Source organism: Muntiacus reevesi, chromosome 6, assembly GCF_963930625.1.
Source record: "Muntiacus reevesi chromosome 6, mMunRee1.1, whole genome shotgun sequence".
Classification (NCBI taxonomy): Eukaryota; Metazoa; Chordata; class Mammalia; order Artiodactyla; family Cervidae; genus Muntiacus; species Muntiacus reevesi.
In genome coordinates, this window is record NC_089254.1 from 88745695 (window position 1) to 88765032 (window position 19338).

Consider the following 19338-nt stretch of genomic DNA (forward strand, 5'->3'; position numbering starts at 1 on the left):
TTCTTCTGGTATTACACCTAAACTTGACAAGTGGTAGATTCCTAAAGGCTACCTGCAATGTGGAATCTGAAATAGTACAAACGAAATTTTCACAGTTACATTAAATCCACTGCTCTACTTTGCATTTGAAACAAATCTTTTACCCAACACATGACTTTCTATCATGCACTGGCCATTTAGAAAATACTGGTTTACTGACTTCTATAAATCTTCTCAACATTGACACATTTCATCACACAACATCAAAAAAATCACGTTACTATCACCACGGATCTCATCAGAAATGTCTAAGTATTAGACAACTGTCAAGCATGTGGTGCAGATACAAGTTTTTCCAAATTCTGATATTCACTTTAAAGCCTATATTATCATCACTGGCAACATACATTATCAGCTTTGCTTAAAGTGATGGGCTCACTTTGTTCCTTTCTGAGAAAACATATGCCACACATCCAAGTCTGAATAACCAGTTTGTCAGTCAGTCACACTTTCAAGTTCAAATGGTGTTCCATTAAAAAAAAAAAAAAAAAAGCAGGTAGTTTGGCTGGCAAGTCACCTATGTGCTTTTTCTGGAAACCACCACCATACTTTCAGTATGCAGGAAAAGTGCTCCCCATTTTAACACAATAGAATACACCACCTAGAGAGACAGGTACTTGAGAGTTAAAAATCTGAGTAATTGTCAAAATTTTGAGTACCTGTTTTGATAAGTTACTCCTTATCAAGAGCATGTTCAAGTGAAAATGCCTTTTTAAAAAACTGTAGATGTATGGTGGCGAAAAATATGACAACCACTAATACGGGTTTGGTGCGCCACAGGCCCGATGGTGGGGGCGGGGTGGCGGTGGCATGTGGCCTGCAAGATCTTAGTTTCTCCACCAGGGACTGAATCTGCAACCCACTGGATTGCTAGAGAAGTTCCAAGCCTTTCACAGTTTAATCCATTATTGGTTTTGGCCTTGCATCATCAGTACAAATACCACTACTGAAAAAAACAGAAAAAGGCAAAAAAATTAATTAATGTAACTATGAAACAAGTTTTTGCTTTATCATCTCCCTGAAAGCATCCTGGGGATCCCCAGGCAGGCAACTCTGGAACCTCTGTGTTAGAGAATTCAAACGACTGAAGAACTTACCAAAAACCTAAGGAGTAAAAATTTGTTCTTCCCTAAGAGCCTGTGCGTGCACACAGAAAGAAAAGTATACTCACGTGTATATATAGTTTAAACATACCATTAAACCTCAAGTTCTGCATTTGTAAAATGAGCTTTTAAATATCTCACTATAACAAAGACATGGAAGCAAATGCCCAGTGATAGATGAATGGATGAAGATGTGGCATACGTAACACAATACTACTCAGCCACAGAAAAGAATGAAATGACATCTGCAACAAGATGGATGGACCTAGAGATCATCATACAAAAGAATGATACTAATACATGTACTCACACATGATATCACTTAACAGGTGGAATCTAAAATATGACACAAACGAATTTATTTCCAGAACAGAAACAGACTCACAGGCATAGAAAACAAGGTTACCAAAGGGGAAAGGGTGTGAGAGAGGGATAAACTAGGAGTTTGGGATTAGCAGATACAAACTACCATATCAATATACAGTATGGATAAACAACAAAGTTCTACTTTATAGCATAGAAAACTATCTTGGGATAAACCATAATGGAAAAGAATATGAAAAAGTACACACACACATATGTAACTGAATCACTTTGCTGTATAAAAGAAACTAACACATTTTAAATCAACTATACCTCAATAAAAAGGATTTTTTTTAAATCCAACTATTACAAAGTATTCCTTCTATGATCCTGCCTAACTAAAAATAGGCCACATATAACTTTTACAGCAGGCGTGAGTTGTTAAAGCACTTCTTAAAATCTTCTCTTTCCTCAGAGTATGGGTAAAAGGTAAAAATAAATACAAAATAAAGGTCCTCAACAAAATCCTGAACAGACCAACAAATTCACGGTATCAAATATTAAGACAGTAAAAGTCATCTCTAGAACTACTAATTTGTAAGGGAGAACTTCAGACAGTTTATAAAGTACAAAATAAGAGTACTAATAAGCTAAATGATATGATGAGTTTAAGGTATTTTATTTTACAAATGGAGTAACCAAAGTTTCAGCTGTTTCTTCTCCCAATCTTAAAAATTTCCTTTGATCTTAAATAAAACCAGCAATCAAAGAATTTTTAAAAAGAACTCCTTGGAAAATGCCATTTAATAAACTAAAGTATTACCATTTGGGACAATTTCAGAACACAAATACATATTATATGTGGAAAAATGAACAGTGTACAGAAATGGCAGATGGCACCTGCACATAAAAGAACTTCAGTCCTCATCATGTGAAGGAGATCTGCCTCTCTCCTGTGAGATTTCCATATTGTTTCTATATAGAAACAATGTTTAGTCTAAAACTGATCTAAGCAAGGACTTGGTGGAAACCTGTGGTATATTATTTATCAGAATTCATTGAACAGGTGTTTCCTGAGCACCTACTTCATATGCAAGGCTGAATATGTGCTAGAAGGGACGAAAGCATGAGAAACTTTCATGGGCTCCAGACCTGTCACTAGAAGGACTTAATGCTATCATCTCAGCACTTTCAACCAATCTGTGCAGCTCATAAAAAGTGGGTCATAACATCTCAACGCAAGGCTTCTCACAGAATAAATGTGAAATATATTAGAATGAGAAGTAACGCGTTATAAAACAAGTATCAGGGGATAAGAAAGGCAGAAGTGAGGATAGAACAGGGCAGCTGTATAAAATTCAGCTACTTGCTACTAAGAGTTTTTTGTTGTTTTTTTTTAAAGTACAAAAGCGAAACTGGAAAAACAATTAAAAGTTATTATTAGCTCTGGTCACAAAAAAATGGCTCACCAAGGTGAATGGATAAACTGTGGTACATCTAGACAATGGATTATTATTCACCTCTAAAAAGAACTGGGCCAAAAAGAGACATGAAGGAAACTTAAATGCGAATTGTTAAGTGAAATAAGCCAATCTGAAAAGTCTACCTACTGTATGATTCTGGAGAAGATAAAACTAAGACTGTAAAAAGATGAGGACTTGCCAGGGGCTGGGATAGGGAAGGAAGAGTGAACAGGAAGAGCAGAGGATTTTTAGGACAGTGAAAATACTCTGTATGATACCACAGTGACGGATACATGTTGTTATACACGTGTCCAAACCCACAGATGCACAACACTGAGTGCACCCTAGTATAAACTTTGGACTCTGAGTGATAATGATGTGTCAGCGTAGGTTCATCAACTGTAACAAATGCCCCACTCTGGTAGGGGATACTGATAAAGAAGGGAGGCTGCTTATGAGTGGGGCCAGGGGATACAGGAAATCTTTGTACCTTTCCCTTCAATTTTGCGGTGAACCTAAAACTGCTCTAAAAAAATATTCTTGGGAATTCCCTGCTGGTTCAGTGGTTAGGACTCTGCACTTTCACTGCCAAGGGTGATGGTTCAGTTCCTGGTCAGGGAACTAAGATCCCACAAGCCACTCAGCATGACCAAAATGAATAAATAAACAAAGAAACTTAAAAAGAAAAAAAAGGCCTTCCAGGGTACTCAAACTTAAGAAAGTGAGCAAAGAAAAAAGGAGTACAAAAGAAAGAACCAGCTGAACATCTGCCCAGAGTCATCAAACCAGTAAGATGTCTCTAAGTGCTACACCACTGACTCTTAGCACTGACGTGACAAGCAGGTGCTGGCGTTAAGGTCAAAGGTCTAAAAATGCACCACCAGAGCTACTGAAACAATAAACAGCTGGTTACAAACACTTCTGACTTGCACGCCAAAAACCCAGGCGTCCTCATGAGTTGAAACATAAATCCTGAACTATTTTCTACAGTCTTAAAATAATTTCTTACCACTACAAATATTACAATATGTATAACTAGCAAGATATTTACCATTAACATTCAGTTTCTACTATTCTTCCTCACTATCTTCAAAGGAAGCCCCTGAGAGCTAAATACTTTAGCTTAACTTTTGAGCCTAGAAATCAAACGGGTTTGGTCAAATTTTAATATCTCATTATTACTTTTTCAGAAGTCACCTACCCAATAACCTCAACTATAAATATACTCTGCTCAAGAAAACAATGTATTGTAAATACTTTAAGACTTTTATCATATGAAAATCAGTGTTACTCCTAGGGGAAAAGGAGAAAACAGCAACAACAACAAAAAAAGAAAACAGTCAAAATACACCAAAAACTGTCAAAGTAAACAAGTTCTCTTAATTAAAGAAGTAAAGCTTCAATTGCTTTGAAAATTCTCAAGAAGTTCTATGCAGTTTATCTTTCCATAATAATTTAATTTCTGGGTTAAAACTGCCAACTATAATTATATCAAAGTTTTCACTGAAACTACAAACAGAACAGCCAAAAACAAGAGAAAAAGATCGAAATGGTGAAAAATACACCCCTTTAAGATAGAATAAAATGTTTCAATGGGTCAAAATTAGGACCCTTTGTTAGAATTCACAGCTAATAATATATTTTTTTTCTAAGTTAACTATATAACTAGTTAACAACAGAAAGACATACAGAGTGTAATAACATTTTATCACTATCTCACACCCAAGTTCTCTTTCTGATCTAAAACTCAAGATGATAGAATTTCTTGAGTTATAAGGTTTTTAACTAACACCTTTGCAACTCATCCTAAGTTTATCTTCATTTCCACATGTTATTCTAGATCTAAAAACAGTCAAATGTTGAAAGATAAATTTGCCATGCAAATTGCTAAATAACCAAACCCACTAAATCTGTGTGCTCCAAGACCACATTCTCATATATCTACATCCCATTTTACTTTTTAAAAAAGGCAGTACCATTTATACTCCACTCAAGAGTAAGTTCTGTACAAAATCCACCAATAACTGAGATTAATGCACTATTGTGTTACAATCAAAAGTCAAAAACAATTACTCCCTCTAGGAGGTGAAGCCTAACTCCTCTGGCCTCCTTGACAGTCAGCTAACACTTGGTAAAGAATCCGCCTGCAATGCAGGAGACCCCTGTTCAATTCTTGGGTCGGGAAGACCAGCTGGAGAAGGGATAGGCTACCCATTCCAGTATTCTTGGGTTTTCCTGTGGCTCAGCTGGTAAAGAATCCACCTGCAATGCAAGAGACCTGGGTTCAATCCCTGGTTTGGGAAGATCCCCTGGAGAGGGGAAAGGCTGCCCACTCCAGTATTCTGGCCTGGAGAATTCCATGGATTGCATACTCCATGGGGTCACAAAAAGTTGGACACGGCCGAGCGACTTTCACTTTCACATTGGTGACTAGCTTCTGAAGAACAGAATACAGAAGGGAAAAACAGTAACTTTACAGTGGAGAAATTTGGCAAGTGCAACCTAAGCCAAGTGGATCAAAGTTAACATCACCAGTGAGGTCACGAGGACATAGGTACCCCCCATACACACCCCACTGTGATAAAAAGGGCACTTCACCTCTGCCGTATTCTTTCCAAACCCCACAAGAAGTTTGGCTAAATTTTAATACCTAAGTATTATGAGGTCTAATCATGAGGGGAAAAAAATCAGATAGACTGGAATTGGACACTCCAAAAACTGCCTGACCAGTGCTCCAAAACAGTCAGGTTCATGCAAAACAAAGAGAAACTGTCAGAGACTAGAGAAGGCTAAGGAGACGTGACCACTAATACAGAAAACGTGCAACAGAAAAAAATATGTTCATGGGAAAACTGGTGAAATATGAATAAAGCCTGGAGTTTAGTTTATAGTAACATACCAACATTAATTTTTTAGTTTTGAAACACATGCCTCAGTAATATAAATAACACAGGGATAACTAGAATTGGGTGGGGCATAAGAACTCTCTGATCTTTGCAACTTCTCTGTAGATCTAAAATTATGTTTATCTTTAACAATAAAAAAGCTATCAAAACATTAAAGCAAATCAGTAGAAAATAAGAAGGGCAGCTTACATCCCAAGCCTTCTGTTAAAATCACCCCAACTTATAAAAAAATTAAGCATCTAAAGTGTTTGTACATCCTTGACCATCTTGAGACTAATAGTTAAAATTACCATAACACAAAGCAAAACTGAATGACTACAAACACTCAGTTTAAGTATCAATAAAAATGTTGGCAACTAAATTTTCTTCAATAGACATATCTTCAATACCTGGAGAGTATTAAGACATAGAGGTGTCTATAAGCACTATTATTTCCACTTCATGATTTTGCAGAATGCAAGGTATTTCAGTAATGCATTTGTGGCATTATAACAGAAATATCTCTATGTCAAAATTTAAACTATGATCTGAAAAAAATAAATAAACAAAGGACAAAGGTAAAAAGATATTTAGATGCTTAAATACTGAACTGTCTCAAACTCTTATGGGATCCTATTGTGGCTCTGGGCATATTCTTTTACTCAATTATACCCACATTCCCTAAGTTTACCTTTTAAAATCTGAAATATAATTCAGGTAATTAAATACATAAAATTTTGAAAGGAACAGCATGCTGCCATTCTATCTTGATGAAAGCTTCCATAAATCAGGTACTTTTTACAAGGCTTACTTTCTTCTAAAATTATTGACAGGACACATACAATTCAGACATCTCAAGAATACCAAATACAACGCCATCTACTCTACTGTTGTAAAGAGATATCAGAACATTTATATTAAAACCTATTTAAGTCAATTTTTTCTTTATGATATATTCATAAATAGGATTAACTGAGGCATTGGGCTATATACTGCTTTAAATCTATTTTTCATGTAATAAAAGTAACTATAAGTAGCAAAACTGACTTTATAAGTAACAGATGAAAAGCAGATTCCTTATGTCAACTTTGGCTTCTATTTTTTCTATCAATAACAAAAACAAAGTTACCCAAGTTTACTCTCCTAGTCTGAAGAAGTATAGCCAAGCACTAGTATTTCTCAAAGTGTTACCTAAGGCCACAAATGATATTGCCTAAAAAGAATACAATTATTACTTTCAAGTTTCAATTACAAGGAGTCCTCATATTTAAAAAGGGCTTTGGATACTATCATCTGCATTCCAAGTTTTCTCCAAGTAGAAAAACAGGTTAAAATATCTATGAAAGTGTAACATCTACTAAAATTTAACTTCAAATAATAAAATGCCATCAGAACTTCATCAGAGCTGACAAAACACTCTAAGAATGACATCTGAGAACTAAAACAGCCAGAATTGACAGACTAACAAACATTGTTACATTTTACCCAATTCTTTCAAATAATAAGCCCCAATTTAAAAGCATAAATCATACACTAATTTTTGATTCTATAAAAAAGATTTCTATTTCCCATTAAGCAGAAAGATAAGACATGTATCTCTTGTCAGTTAAGATAATCCAGTTCACAGGTTTAAGCACACAGGTCAGACCAACTCCCAAAACGGAGAATGAGCACAAGTAGATATGGTATTTTCTTAGTCATTCTTTGAGTTACAAGATGCAAAGGGGGCAACCCCCTGGAGGTTCAGTGGTTAGGATCCCATGCTTTCACTGCATGGGGCATGGGTTTGATCCCTGGTTGGGGAACTAAGGTCCTACATGTCCATGTGGTGTGGTCAAAAAAGAAAAGATGTAAAAGCGCTAAAATTTAATCCTGGGAGTAAGCTCCCAAGGGGCAGGAGACCCCCATTTACCTTGCCTGAAGAGCACAGGACGATGCTGAGAGAGACCTCTAGACTTCCTACCTTGAGGACATAAAGAAAATAGTTAACAGCTCCTGAATCTCGGAAACACTGGCCAGATTGCATAAAACCAGTTAGAAAAACCAAATTCTCTACAGCGATGAGAGATGAAGATCTTTAAAGTGTAAGAACACAAGATTAAGGTGCCAAGTTCCACCATGTCTCACTTCACTGAACAGAGTTCGGGCAAATCTAAGGCACAGTCTATTTTTACCAGAGAACGGGTATCAAAGTTGTAAACTACTACATGCTTTTAGCATAAGTAAGTTCAAGTTTGATAAATAAATGCCAAATTGCACAAAGTGAAATAGGCCAAATATATTCTGATTTTCCAACTTCTAGAAAAAAGAATCTGACTTTACTTCTACTTTTAATTAAGGAAATACCTTCTCTCCAAAGGCTTATTTGTGTACTTTCCTGCCAGTAAATTCAACTCTTTTGTCTGATTTCTAGAAATTAGTCACAATATGAGAGAGGCACACTAAGAGAAAACAGACATACAGAATGAAATATATGAAAAGAATTTAGTCTTTTTCAGTCACCAATAGTCTTCCTGATATGTCACTGTTAACACAGTATAAATCTCTTGGCTAAAACTCAAAGGAAAAGCCACATTAATTACTCAAAGACTGATAGAATCTGTCTATTCTAGTTTAAGAGCCCATAGAAAGAAAAAAGCAAGTAAATGTTCACAAGGTGAAAGACTCAATACAGGTATACTCAAATATACATCATTTGATAATCAAAGGCAGCATTCAAGGGTGGCCTTCCTTCACTACCAGAAGAAATGGGCAGCAATCCAGGTAATGAGACTAAAGAACACACTTAAAGGTCTACTTCCTCTCCTCCTTCCATTCATAAAATAAACCTGACTTAAAAGAAAAGTATTTTGTTTTTTGTTTTAATTTCTAAAGATACAAATGAATAGAAAAGCAAAATACAGGGTTTGTTTTTTTTTTCTTATTATTAAGATGGTGGCTCTGGTGAACTGAATGAATTAACTGGTAAAATCAACAGATGCTAATAATGCCAAAATCGAGTTGTCAAGATCAGTGATTCTGTTATCAAATACACATTATGTTCTACATTTTAACATACTTAAATATACTCAAAAGCAACATTGAGATGGGTCACCAAATTAAGATAAACAGTTAAAACTTCTCTCACCAGAAAACACCACAAGCACTTAAAATACATTTCCCTTCTGTGTTCATCCATTTCAATGTAAGTTTGCAATAAAGACCCAAAATGTCTAAGAAATTCACGGGATGATTTCATTGTAGGAGCCTTAATCTGAATTAATGATGTGACCAAGTTCCAAATCCCACTTGTAGGACTCTCAAGGTGACCATTTGTTAGTGAAAAAAGCAAATTCAGTCTCTTTCCTTTGGAATGAAATAAAAAGTATGACCTAGTTTCAAGCTTTGTTGCCAAGGAGACTTATTAATTTATTTACAGATTTAGATTAATTGATTAGCAAAAGGGTACTAAACATTCAGTAGTCTGTAAAACCATAAAACAATGTAGCTAACTATATTACACCTAGTGATCTGTTACCAACACAGTTCTAACCAAGTCAACTTTCTATAGACAGACACTACAATGGAAATGTTTACTCAAATTTTTAAATTAATCAATCTTTCAAAACTGTTTATACAACAGAAAGTCAACTGATTAAAAAGCAAATTTCAGATAACCAAAGTTATACTGAACCATCTGAATGAAACAACTAAATTCACTAAGCTGAGTAGTAACCCAATTGCTTCTGAAGTAACATGAACCAGGCACACACTGTATCTAATTTTCTATTTATATTACATCAACTAAGATGTTATCATCCAAGAAGCCTTGAAAAGCATGCATGATAAAAACATAATACACAGAAAAAGAAACATTTTGCCTAATACTAAAACCGAAATGCACAATTGACAATATTAATAACAATTTCTCATATAGGGAGTATCTCTTACTCTGATACATAATGCCTTCTTAAAAGTAGTTTACAAGTTGGAAACCAGGAAGTGGAACAAAAGTCATAAAGATTCCATTTCCTATCATTTAAATAATATTCTGAATCCCTAAATATGGTTTCTCCAAGTGCAACAGCCCAGGTACCTTTTGAGAGCCCAAAGACAGACCTACCAATCATCCCTGTCCTCCTGAAAAAGTGCAGCCAAGCCTCTCCACGTCACATGGCTTTCCTATGCCTTCCTGGCTGCTCTGAGGGACAGGTTAAAAGATCAGTAAGCACCTATTCAAACCACCCACTTGATGCCCTAGATACCTAAAAGGCAGGGTAAGGCGGAAAGGATCCTTCACCCCTCATGAGCGTATAACTGCCCCGTGGGACTTTCCACCACCTGGGTCTTAAGGATTTGGGTTCTGTCGGGCATGGGCAGGTGCCACCACAAGCACCAGCCTGCGAATAACTGCCAGCTTCCAAAGCATCCAATGAGGTACAGAGAAAAAATTATAATAACCATAGCACCCCCACAAAAATATAACAATTCTTCTCATACCCTACCTGAGAGTTACCAAGGTAACAACAGCCTATCAAAAGTACACACTGACTTGCCTGTGTTTCCAAAGATTTCTACACTGCATTTAAATTACACTTTGGCAATCTGGAAATAACACTAATATATATGCTCAGGGCACCATCCTCATGTTTGAGGATTGAACCAAAGTCCACCCAGTGAATAAACTGTCACTGACTCCAACATAAAACAGGTTGTCTTTATTCTTGGTAGCCAAGCTAAAAATTCCAGTTGTCAGTAGTTAAGATGTTAATTTTTTGAGCAACATGCATATAAACTAGTATACATTCAAACGTTCGAAATGTATAAAAATGTGATAGTAAAGCAACAACTAATTTTTTACTATGGCAATGTCTATTAATTAACTTATCAAAAACCAAAGTCCACCCAGTGAATAAACTGTCACTGACTCCAACATAAAACAGGTTGTCTTTATTCTTGGTAGCCAAGCTAAAAATTCCAGTTGTCAGTAGTTAAGATGTTAATTTTTTGAGCAACATGCATATAAACTAGTATACATTCAAACGTTCGAAATGTATAAAAATGTGATAGTAAAGCAACAACTAATTTTTTACTATGGCAATGTCTATTAATTAACTTATCAAATCACTTATAGAGGACGCCAAAAGTTAAAAAGCAAAACAAAAAAACCCACTATTTTGCTAAATATTAACTTTTTAAAAAAGATTCCAGGAAAACATATTAAGGGATACCCTCTTAGGATCTGTTTCCAGTTCTGCCACTGGGTTCCTGTTGGTTCTTTTTATCTGAATTTAGACCATAGGAAGGGGCTTCCCAGGTGGCCCTAGTGGTAAAGAATCCACCTGCCAATGCAGGAGATGCAGGTTCGATCCCTGGGTTGAGAAGGTCTCCTGGAGAAGGAAATGGCAACCCACTCCGGTATTCTTGCCTGGAAAAATTCATGGACAGAGGGGCCTGGTGGGCTACAGTCCATGCAGCCACAAAGAGTCGGACATCACTGAGCGACTAAACGCATACACAGTCCATATGACAATTTAGACCTTAACAGAGTCCTACATAATTATTTGTAAACTGGAGGTGCTAAGTAAAACTAATGTTAAAAAACTTATCAATACTTTACAAAAAGCAAGAAAAGGGTATCATCAACAAAGATGGTGTGTACCATCTCACAAAAACACAGTCTTGTTAGCAAATGCAAAAATAAAAATTATTTGTGACCATATTTCTTGAAGTACGATTTCAAAGGGCCACAAAACAAAAATATTTCACAACGAAAATTTAACTAACTTTGAATGGGGGAAGGGAAGGGCAGCCACAGAACTAGCTTTGACAGAGTTAGGTTAGAAATCAGTGTTTAGGCTTATGTTATTTAATGGGACTCCTTTAAAAAACACACAACTGAAACAAGAGTTCAATGCCACAACCATCATCATTTAACTTTTTAAATTCGAGCAACCTATTATAAAGTTAAATCTGTATCTACTACATGATCCAGCTATTCCACTCCAATATATTGACCCAAAAGAAAAGGAAGTGTACGTCCAAAGCAGTTTTACTTGTAATAACCCCAAAGAGAAAACAACCCAAATGTCCACAAAGGGGGGAGGCATAAACAAATTATGGTAGAGTCATACAATGAAATACTACTCAGTGGTTTTCTAAAAAAAAAAAAGAAAAGAAAAAAGAAAAAAAAGGAAAAAACTACATGATAACAAGTGTGGAGATAAAAAATATGAGGAAAGAATTCACACAGAAAAGAGTACACAGTATATGATTCCATTCATATAAAATTCTAGAAAATGCAAAATAATCTACAGTGACAAGAGAAACTTTGGGAAAATGAGTATGTTCACTATCTTGACTGTGGCAATAGGCTTCATGAGTGATACTTATGTGAAAACCTACAAAATCTATCACTTTAAACAAGTATAGTTATTTTATGTCAATTACACTTCAATAAATAAAAAAAGGAAAAATAATCAAGTCACTAAAACTCTACAGCTCTTACCAATCAGATAGCTCATGAGTATATTATGTGCAACCTACCAACTCAGAGAAGGCACTTTGAGAAGTACAAAAGTATCCCTAATGTAAGAATCACTATTTTCAAACACACACACAAAAAAACATAAAATTTAAACAAAGAGATCAGAACTCATTTTTCATTACTATGCCAGGCTGACTGCTTCAGTGCTGAAATGACACCAACTAAAACACAATATAACAAAGTAAGAGTCCACTGCGTGTGGGAACCCAAGATTTTTAATTAAATATTTTAATTCAAAAGCTTACCTTCTCTGATCTAGAATATCATTTCTAGAAAAGAGAAATAATCCAAAAATGTAAGAAAAGCCTTATGCATAAGACATTAATTTCAATCTTATTTATCACAGAAAAAAGGCAAAGAATTAAATCAATGGCACAGGTATGCTTTAGGTCATGGTTTAGCTCATGTAATAGCCTATTACATGAGCTATTATATCCGATATTTATAAATGGGAAAAACAGTTGCAAAAATATTAAGCAAAAACACAGCACATACAGTATGATCAACAGATTGAAAATAATATATCCTGGGGCGGGGGGAAGTACTGATAAGAAAAAGCTTCATGTTAACATTTCAGGACAATGGTTCTCAAACTGTGGTTGCTGGACAGAACAGCATCACCATCATCTGGGAACTTGTCAGAAATGCACGTTCACAGGCCCCACTCTAGACTGAGTGAATCTCACTATTTCAGGGGTGGGACCCAGCAACCCATTTTAACAAACCCTCCAAGTAGGCTTCCCCCATGGCTCAGTCAGTAAAGAATCTGCCTGCTAGTGCAGGAGACCCGGGTTTGATTCCTGGGTCAGGAAGATCCCCTGGAGAAGGAAATGGTAACCCACTCCAGTATTCTTACCTGGAGAATCCCATGAACAGAGGAGTCTGGCAGGCTACAATCCATGGGGTCGCAAGAGTCGGACACGACCTAGTGACTAAACCACTACCACCACCAAGTAGTTAAGATCACACTGAAGTTTGAGAACCAGTATTTAAAAGGAAAGGCTTATGGGAGATGGTTTTCTCTCCCTTTTTGTAACCTATATTTTCCTCAATTATCTTACTACTTGTATAATTCAATTAAAGTTTTTTCATTTAGGTATTTTACTAAAATATGCACTGCAGGTCTACAGTTAAAAAACTATTTCACTATAAGCACTTTCGCAGGTCTGAATCATATGCCAAAAAATCCAGTGATTCTTGGAACCATTAAAATCTGGTAAGACTGAAACAAGATACTAAACTACATATAATTATGTATCTGTAATGTATGTAGATATGTACAGGTCAAGGTGCTGGGGAAACTGCATACTAGAAAATCAACAAATCCAGGTTCCTTTAACACACACATACACACACACACGAAAACAGGTAAGGGATTTTTATGGGTTACATCTGCAAAGACTGTTTTCCCCTAAAAGCTGAATTTTTAGGCTTGTGTGTAATTTACTAGAATTGCACTGCAGGAATCAGATGTTCTGAAGCTGTGAATGCTTACTCATGTAGGCTCCTGCTTAACCAAAATAAGTGCCAGTATGTTATATTTGTCACCAAAATCTAGGCAGAGAAGACAAATTCAGAACACTGAGAGTTGCCAAAGCTTTAAGTTTTAGCTTTAAGACCATAAAACTGTTCCACCTTCCATCTTTTCATCTCACTAAAACAGAGATCACAGGCAAACCACACTTTCCCAATGACACTGGAGTTAGTTAAAAGATAAAAGCACCGTCCACACTTTGAGCACAAATAAAAGAGCAACAAACACTACTAACTTAGGGAAAGAATAACTACGGATCAACAGCAAAACACCAAAGTTGACGACAAATGGCTACACATTTTAATATTTGTTTCTGTTTCAGTTTTTAACATCAATCTTTTAAATAACAGGAAGAGAGATCCCCATATATCCCATAACATAAAATTGACTTTAAACTTTCTATTCCTTTAAAAGTCAATTCTGAAAGTAAATGTTATTAAAAAAAAAAAAAAAGGTGATACATACAGTCCTCACTTAATATAACACAACACGTACTTTGATTTTTTTTTGTTTTAGTTACATAAGCACACACCAAATTTTTCACTACTAAACCCCCAGCAACTAGCCCCAAGCCTGGCATGAGAAGGGTGCAGAAATCGCTGAGGGGATGAACTTGTTACTGAAAGCTTCTGAAACCCTAAGGCAGACAACTAGGATTCTATAAGATTCACTAATGCAGATAACGAATTTAGTATAAGACACTGGCCCTTTCTGATCACTGCTCTTAAAGCTTTTATAAGGGAATCTTACCTTTCTACCATACTTTTGAATCCCTGCAGGAGTCAGTTAAATACATTTAAAGTGGTGGTTACCCGGTTTTAAGCCACCACACTCCCTCTGAAAAAAGGGACTCTTTGAAAACTCTTGGTATTATAAAATTAAGTTCCAAAATTTCACACCAATAACAAACACAGTGCTTGCCAAGTTCTCCTTAGCATCAGATCCACTTTTCTGATTTAACCCTGAATATTTCTTGTACTCTTAACAGGTCAGGTTTTCCTCTCCTCTTTTACCCCTTGAAAATACACTTGATCCTGTGACACCACTCACAAGGCCTCCCCAACCCCAACTTCTTTTGTATATAAACACGCTGGTCACACATTCCCATCAGCTGTTTGGTAGCTCCGCCCCTCCTCCTTTTCCGGGTAGTAACAGAGCAGCCAATAAGCTGTGAGGAGCTGTGCCTACGGCCTTTTGCCTGCATAGGCTTTTCCAAAACAAGCAGCTCCAGCCTTCAGCAGGGGCCACTGGTTCACAGATAAAAGGATCACCAGGCTGTGCAACAGGGTGAGACGAGTAACCCCCACCAACAAGGAAACCCGTGTAATCTGAGCTTGTTTGTTCCTCCACCCAGGAGAACTTAAACCGATATTCCTTTAGGGCAAATCACGCTTTAAGGTCACCAGAGTCCCAGTTCTCAGACAATCTAAATAATCACCCGGTTTGAGACAGAAACCTCAAAGCCTGCCAGGCGGAGAAGGCACAGTATTACCCACCCACCTCACTTTGCAAACAAATGGCAACACTATTATTCAACCACCATTCCAAAGGATTTGGGCTTTTTGCAAGTTTTTTGATTGGGACACATTCCTATAGGGCCCAAGTCATGTACATCAGTTTCTAGGCTCCTGGAGAGGTTTGCACAACCCTCAGCAAAGGATCAGAAGAGAAAACAATGAATGAGTCAGAGTTTCAGAACATAATCGCCCAGCAGACTATTAAGTGCATTGGTGCAAAACACTCACTCCCTCCATAACTTGGAAGTCAGCTCTCCTCCTACCAACCCGTCACAAAAGAAATGTCACCGACTCCAAACAACAACCAGAGACGGTGTCTCTGAAAGGACCTAACGAGGTGCTGGAAGGCAGTGGCCAATTAGTTACACATCCTCTTCTTTCCCTACCCCCACGCACTACTTTCCTACTATATAGATTCCCTGCCAGGCTGTAAATCCTGGTGGCATAATTATACTCAGGAGACATCCAAAAATGGGCTGAAACAGGAGATTTCAACAAAACCAGCTATCAGCCAACACACCAAAGAAATCAAGGGGGCACTGAGGGGCAAAAAGCAAGTACATTCCTCCAGACCTTTCCTACTTCCTCCACACCATCTTTCATTTTCAACCCTCGACTGTGTCACACAATTGTATTCATTTTAGCAGTGTCCTGGTAAATATAGCTTGCTTAAATTTCATGGTAAATATACCTTGCTCAAAAACTGCTGTCTCCATTTGGGCCTACTAATGTGAATTCAACAGAGAAAAGAGGCCACAAAATCTCTCACACACCCGCACAACAAAAGGAAATACAAAAAATTTAACTCAGACCAGAAAATAACAAACATGAAACAAAGATAACCTCTGGCTTTTAAATCCCGAGACTGTTGTCGTCCTATCTCAGACATGTACAATTTTAAAGCGCCTCTGCTTTCTTTTGTCAGAAAGGAGGAAGGTGGGGAAAGAACAGAAGGCCAATGCATCTTTGCCTTTCTTCATCTTCTACTAAAAATAAGCTATGAAATAAGCCACTTAGGGGAAGAAAAAAAAGAAAGACACCCTGCTGTTCTTTGTCTGTTTTCTTCCCCCTCTCCACCCCCCCACACCCCGACTCCTAAATACGGTAATCATTCTAGATGCCACAACTACTAATGAACAAAAGGCACTGTATGGAAAAGGCATCAGGTCAAGTAAGGCCTCACCCTCTTTATCCTCAGCCTTCTAAAAAAATATATGTAAGTATATAATTTGAGAATCTGACATTGATCAAAGACAGCTGGAATTCTCTCTCTCACCCCCATCCCAATTAAACATTAGGTAGAAATTTGCATTAGGTGTGACAGTAAGTCTCAATTCAAGATAAAAATAACTCAAGATTCTGCCACCATGTCATTTCCTAAACAAAAATAAAACCCGAAACTGCTTTGTGTAAAATGTACACACAGCCATAGTTACAAGTTTTCCTGCCACCTTATGAAAAGCCAACATTACTGGTATCATTCACACATTTACAAAACTCAATCACAGCCACAAACAGCTCATAAAGTCAATTTCACTTGTGCCTAAACATATATTTGGTACATAATATACACTTTATTTTACTTGCTCCTCTAATTCCCACTCCCACCTCCCCCAAATTCTAAACTCCTAACCCTAAACTGAGACGTTCATGTACTGTACCTAATTTCTAATCAAGTTTTCCTGAGTGAAGAGAAAAACATCTTATTCCTGAAAAGATTATGGGGTGGGGGGGAAGAATCACTTGCCCAGGCAACTTCCCTTCCATCCCCCACTTCTAAACCAAATGAAAAAGACTACTTTTTTAAAACTTCAGCGAATTCTTTAAGTGAGTGTTCAACAATAATCATCGATCTCTACAAACAGGTAAAAGATCCAATCAAAAACAGTAACAATAAAAGGAAGAAAGAAGGAATTCACCTGAAGAATCTAGCCAAACAACTTGAGTTATATAAACAAAACCCTGCAACAGGGGGAAATGGTGGGGGGATGGGGGTGAAGGAGAAACAGAAGCAGGACACAGGACTTTTTAAACTGCGTTTCACACACTACCACTCTCTAGCCCCGAGTTCTCCCTCTCCCCAGGGATTTAGCCTTTCGGAACCTGGGCTCCTCTCTCCCATCACTCTCTAAGTTACCCCTCAAAAAATGTCTCGATTTGTCACAGGAACCTTCGCGAATTTCTCTAGCTGGTCATGAAATAATTGGTCTGGACTCCAACCAAAACCACTGCCTGAAGGACTCTTATCAGTTAGAGCTTTCCCATTGCTACCTCCAAAGTACATAAAGTTGGGGTGGGGGGAGTAGGAAAATAAAGGGTGTCACTTAGCAAGAACAGGGCAGTTTTTATGAGCACCTTATTCTCATACAGGGAGTTTGCTTAAGTGGCTAGTGCAGGGGCTATTTGGTCAAGAAGATCCTCTTTTTCTCCTTCCCCCTCAGCTGTCATAGCCACAATATGGAGGGTGGCTTGCTGGAGGGCCTGGGGGGTCCTCACCACATACTATGGGTGGGATAGGCTTTGTCGGTAGGAAGAAAAGAGTGGGGTTCTTCTAAGGACCAGCAAGCTTAATAAGGGTAGCTGATCTAAAATACTCAGAGCTCTTTAATACAAGAGGGGGGCACTGAGCAGACTTCTCTCTTCCTAATATAGAAAGGAATTAGGGATAAAGGAGGTCACTTGAGTTACCCCAGTTCAAGAAGCACTGTGAGAGGAGGGAATGAAGGCATCTCAAGAAAAGGAGAAAGGCTTTGCTCTAGGGAATTTCTCTATCTCGAGTCCCCAAATTCAGAGCGAGCAAACAGGAAAAAGAAGGTGGGCTTGGTGGTGAAGAGAGAGAGGGCTGGTACTGCAAAAAAAAAAAAAAAAAAAAGGCCCATTTGGGAGTCCAAACGTCGTGGAGAAAAGTCACGGGGACTGGGGGTGCGGAAAGAGCGTGGAACAACGCACATTTCGAGGTGCTGCAGATAAAGGGGGAGCTGAGAAGGATCTCGGCTCCTGGGAGGTGCCAAGGAGCCTCCGTAGGCACTGGGAGGAGGGAGGGGTGGGAGGAAGCCTTGGACAGTGGGCTGGAGTGCCCCTGGGCCCCTGCTTAGGTTTTAGGGGGTGCCCCGGGCATCCCCATATCGTCCCCCACGTAGAACCCGAATTCCTCCCCCTCCACGAAGGATACAGCTTGACCACGTCCGTGTCCATCCGCCTCTTTCCCGGACTAGGGGATGACATGGTGTCGCCGCTGCCTCCCCGTCGCCTGCGCCGCCGCCGCCTCTCGCCCTTCCTCGGCCCGCCTGTCACGGGCCCCGGGCCCCGGCTCTGAGGAGCCCGCGGCCGCCCCGGCTCCTCGATGGAGGTGGCAACACCCCCGCGGTCCTGTTTGGTCCCGTCAGCCGCCGCCGCCGCCGCCCCCCGCACGGGGGGGAACACCGGGCACTGTCCGGCCGAGTGGGGGTGGGGACCCCGCGGCGCACGGCTCGGGCTGCCCCTCTCCGGTTGTGGGTTCCGCCGCGGCCCGGACCTGGCGCTCCTCTGCGCCGTGCGTCGCTCCCTCCTGCCTGCTCTAGCTCTCTCGCCTGCTCGCCCGCTCACCCTCTCGCCGGCTCCCAAGCCGCCTCCACGACAAGCGGACGACTCCTGCTCAATCGGCCTCTCTACCCCAGCCTCGCTCTGGGCGCCGTGACGTCACCTCTGTGACGTCATCGGCGGGGCGGGCCCAGTTGGCGAAAGGGGTGGGGTGCCGCGGCAGCGGCGTGGGGGTTTAGCAGGGGATTCTGGGAGTTGTAGTTTCTCTTTCTCCTGCCCGTCCAGCTTTCTGCCCCCTCCCCCAACTCCCTCACACACTTAATCGCTCAACTGTCAGCGTCGTTGTCATCATCAAAAACGATAATGGTTAAATAATGGCAGTATCATCATATTCATGTATTTTAGGGTAATGAACCTCCTTCCCAGATACACTGTTAAAAAGTGTGTTT

General features: G+C 38.9%; 1 protein-coding gene across 2 annotated transcripts in view; it reads right to left on the reverse strand.

Annotated features, from left to right (window-relative positions):
* UBE2H (ubiquitin conjugating enzyme E2 H) overlaps positions 1-19042 on the reverse strand; it is a 100611-nt gene extending 81569 nt beyond the window's left edge. Inside the window, exon 1 of one of the 2 annotated variants that reach the window (XM_065938792.1) lies at positions 18543-19042. In XM_065938792.1, the coding sequence (XP_065794864.1) occupies positions 18543-18595 (53 nt within the window). In that variant the 5' untranslated portion in view covers positions 18596-19042. The remainder of the gene's footprint in view (positions 1-18542) is intronic. The other variant, XM_065938793.1, reaches the window with a different exon arrangement.
* Positions 19043-19338: the final 296 nt, after the last annotated feature.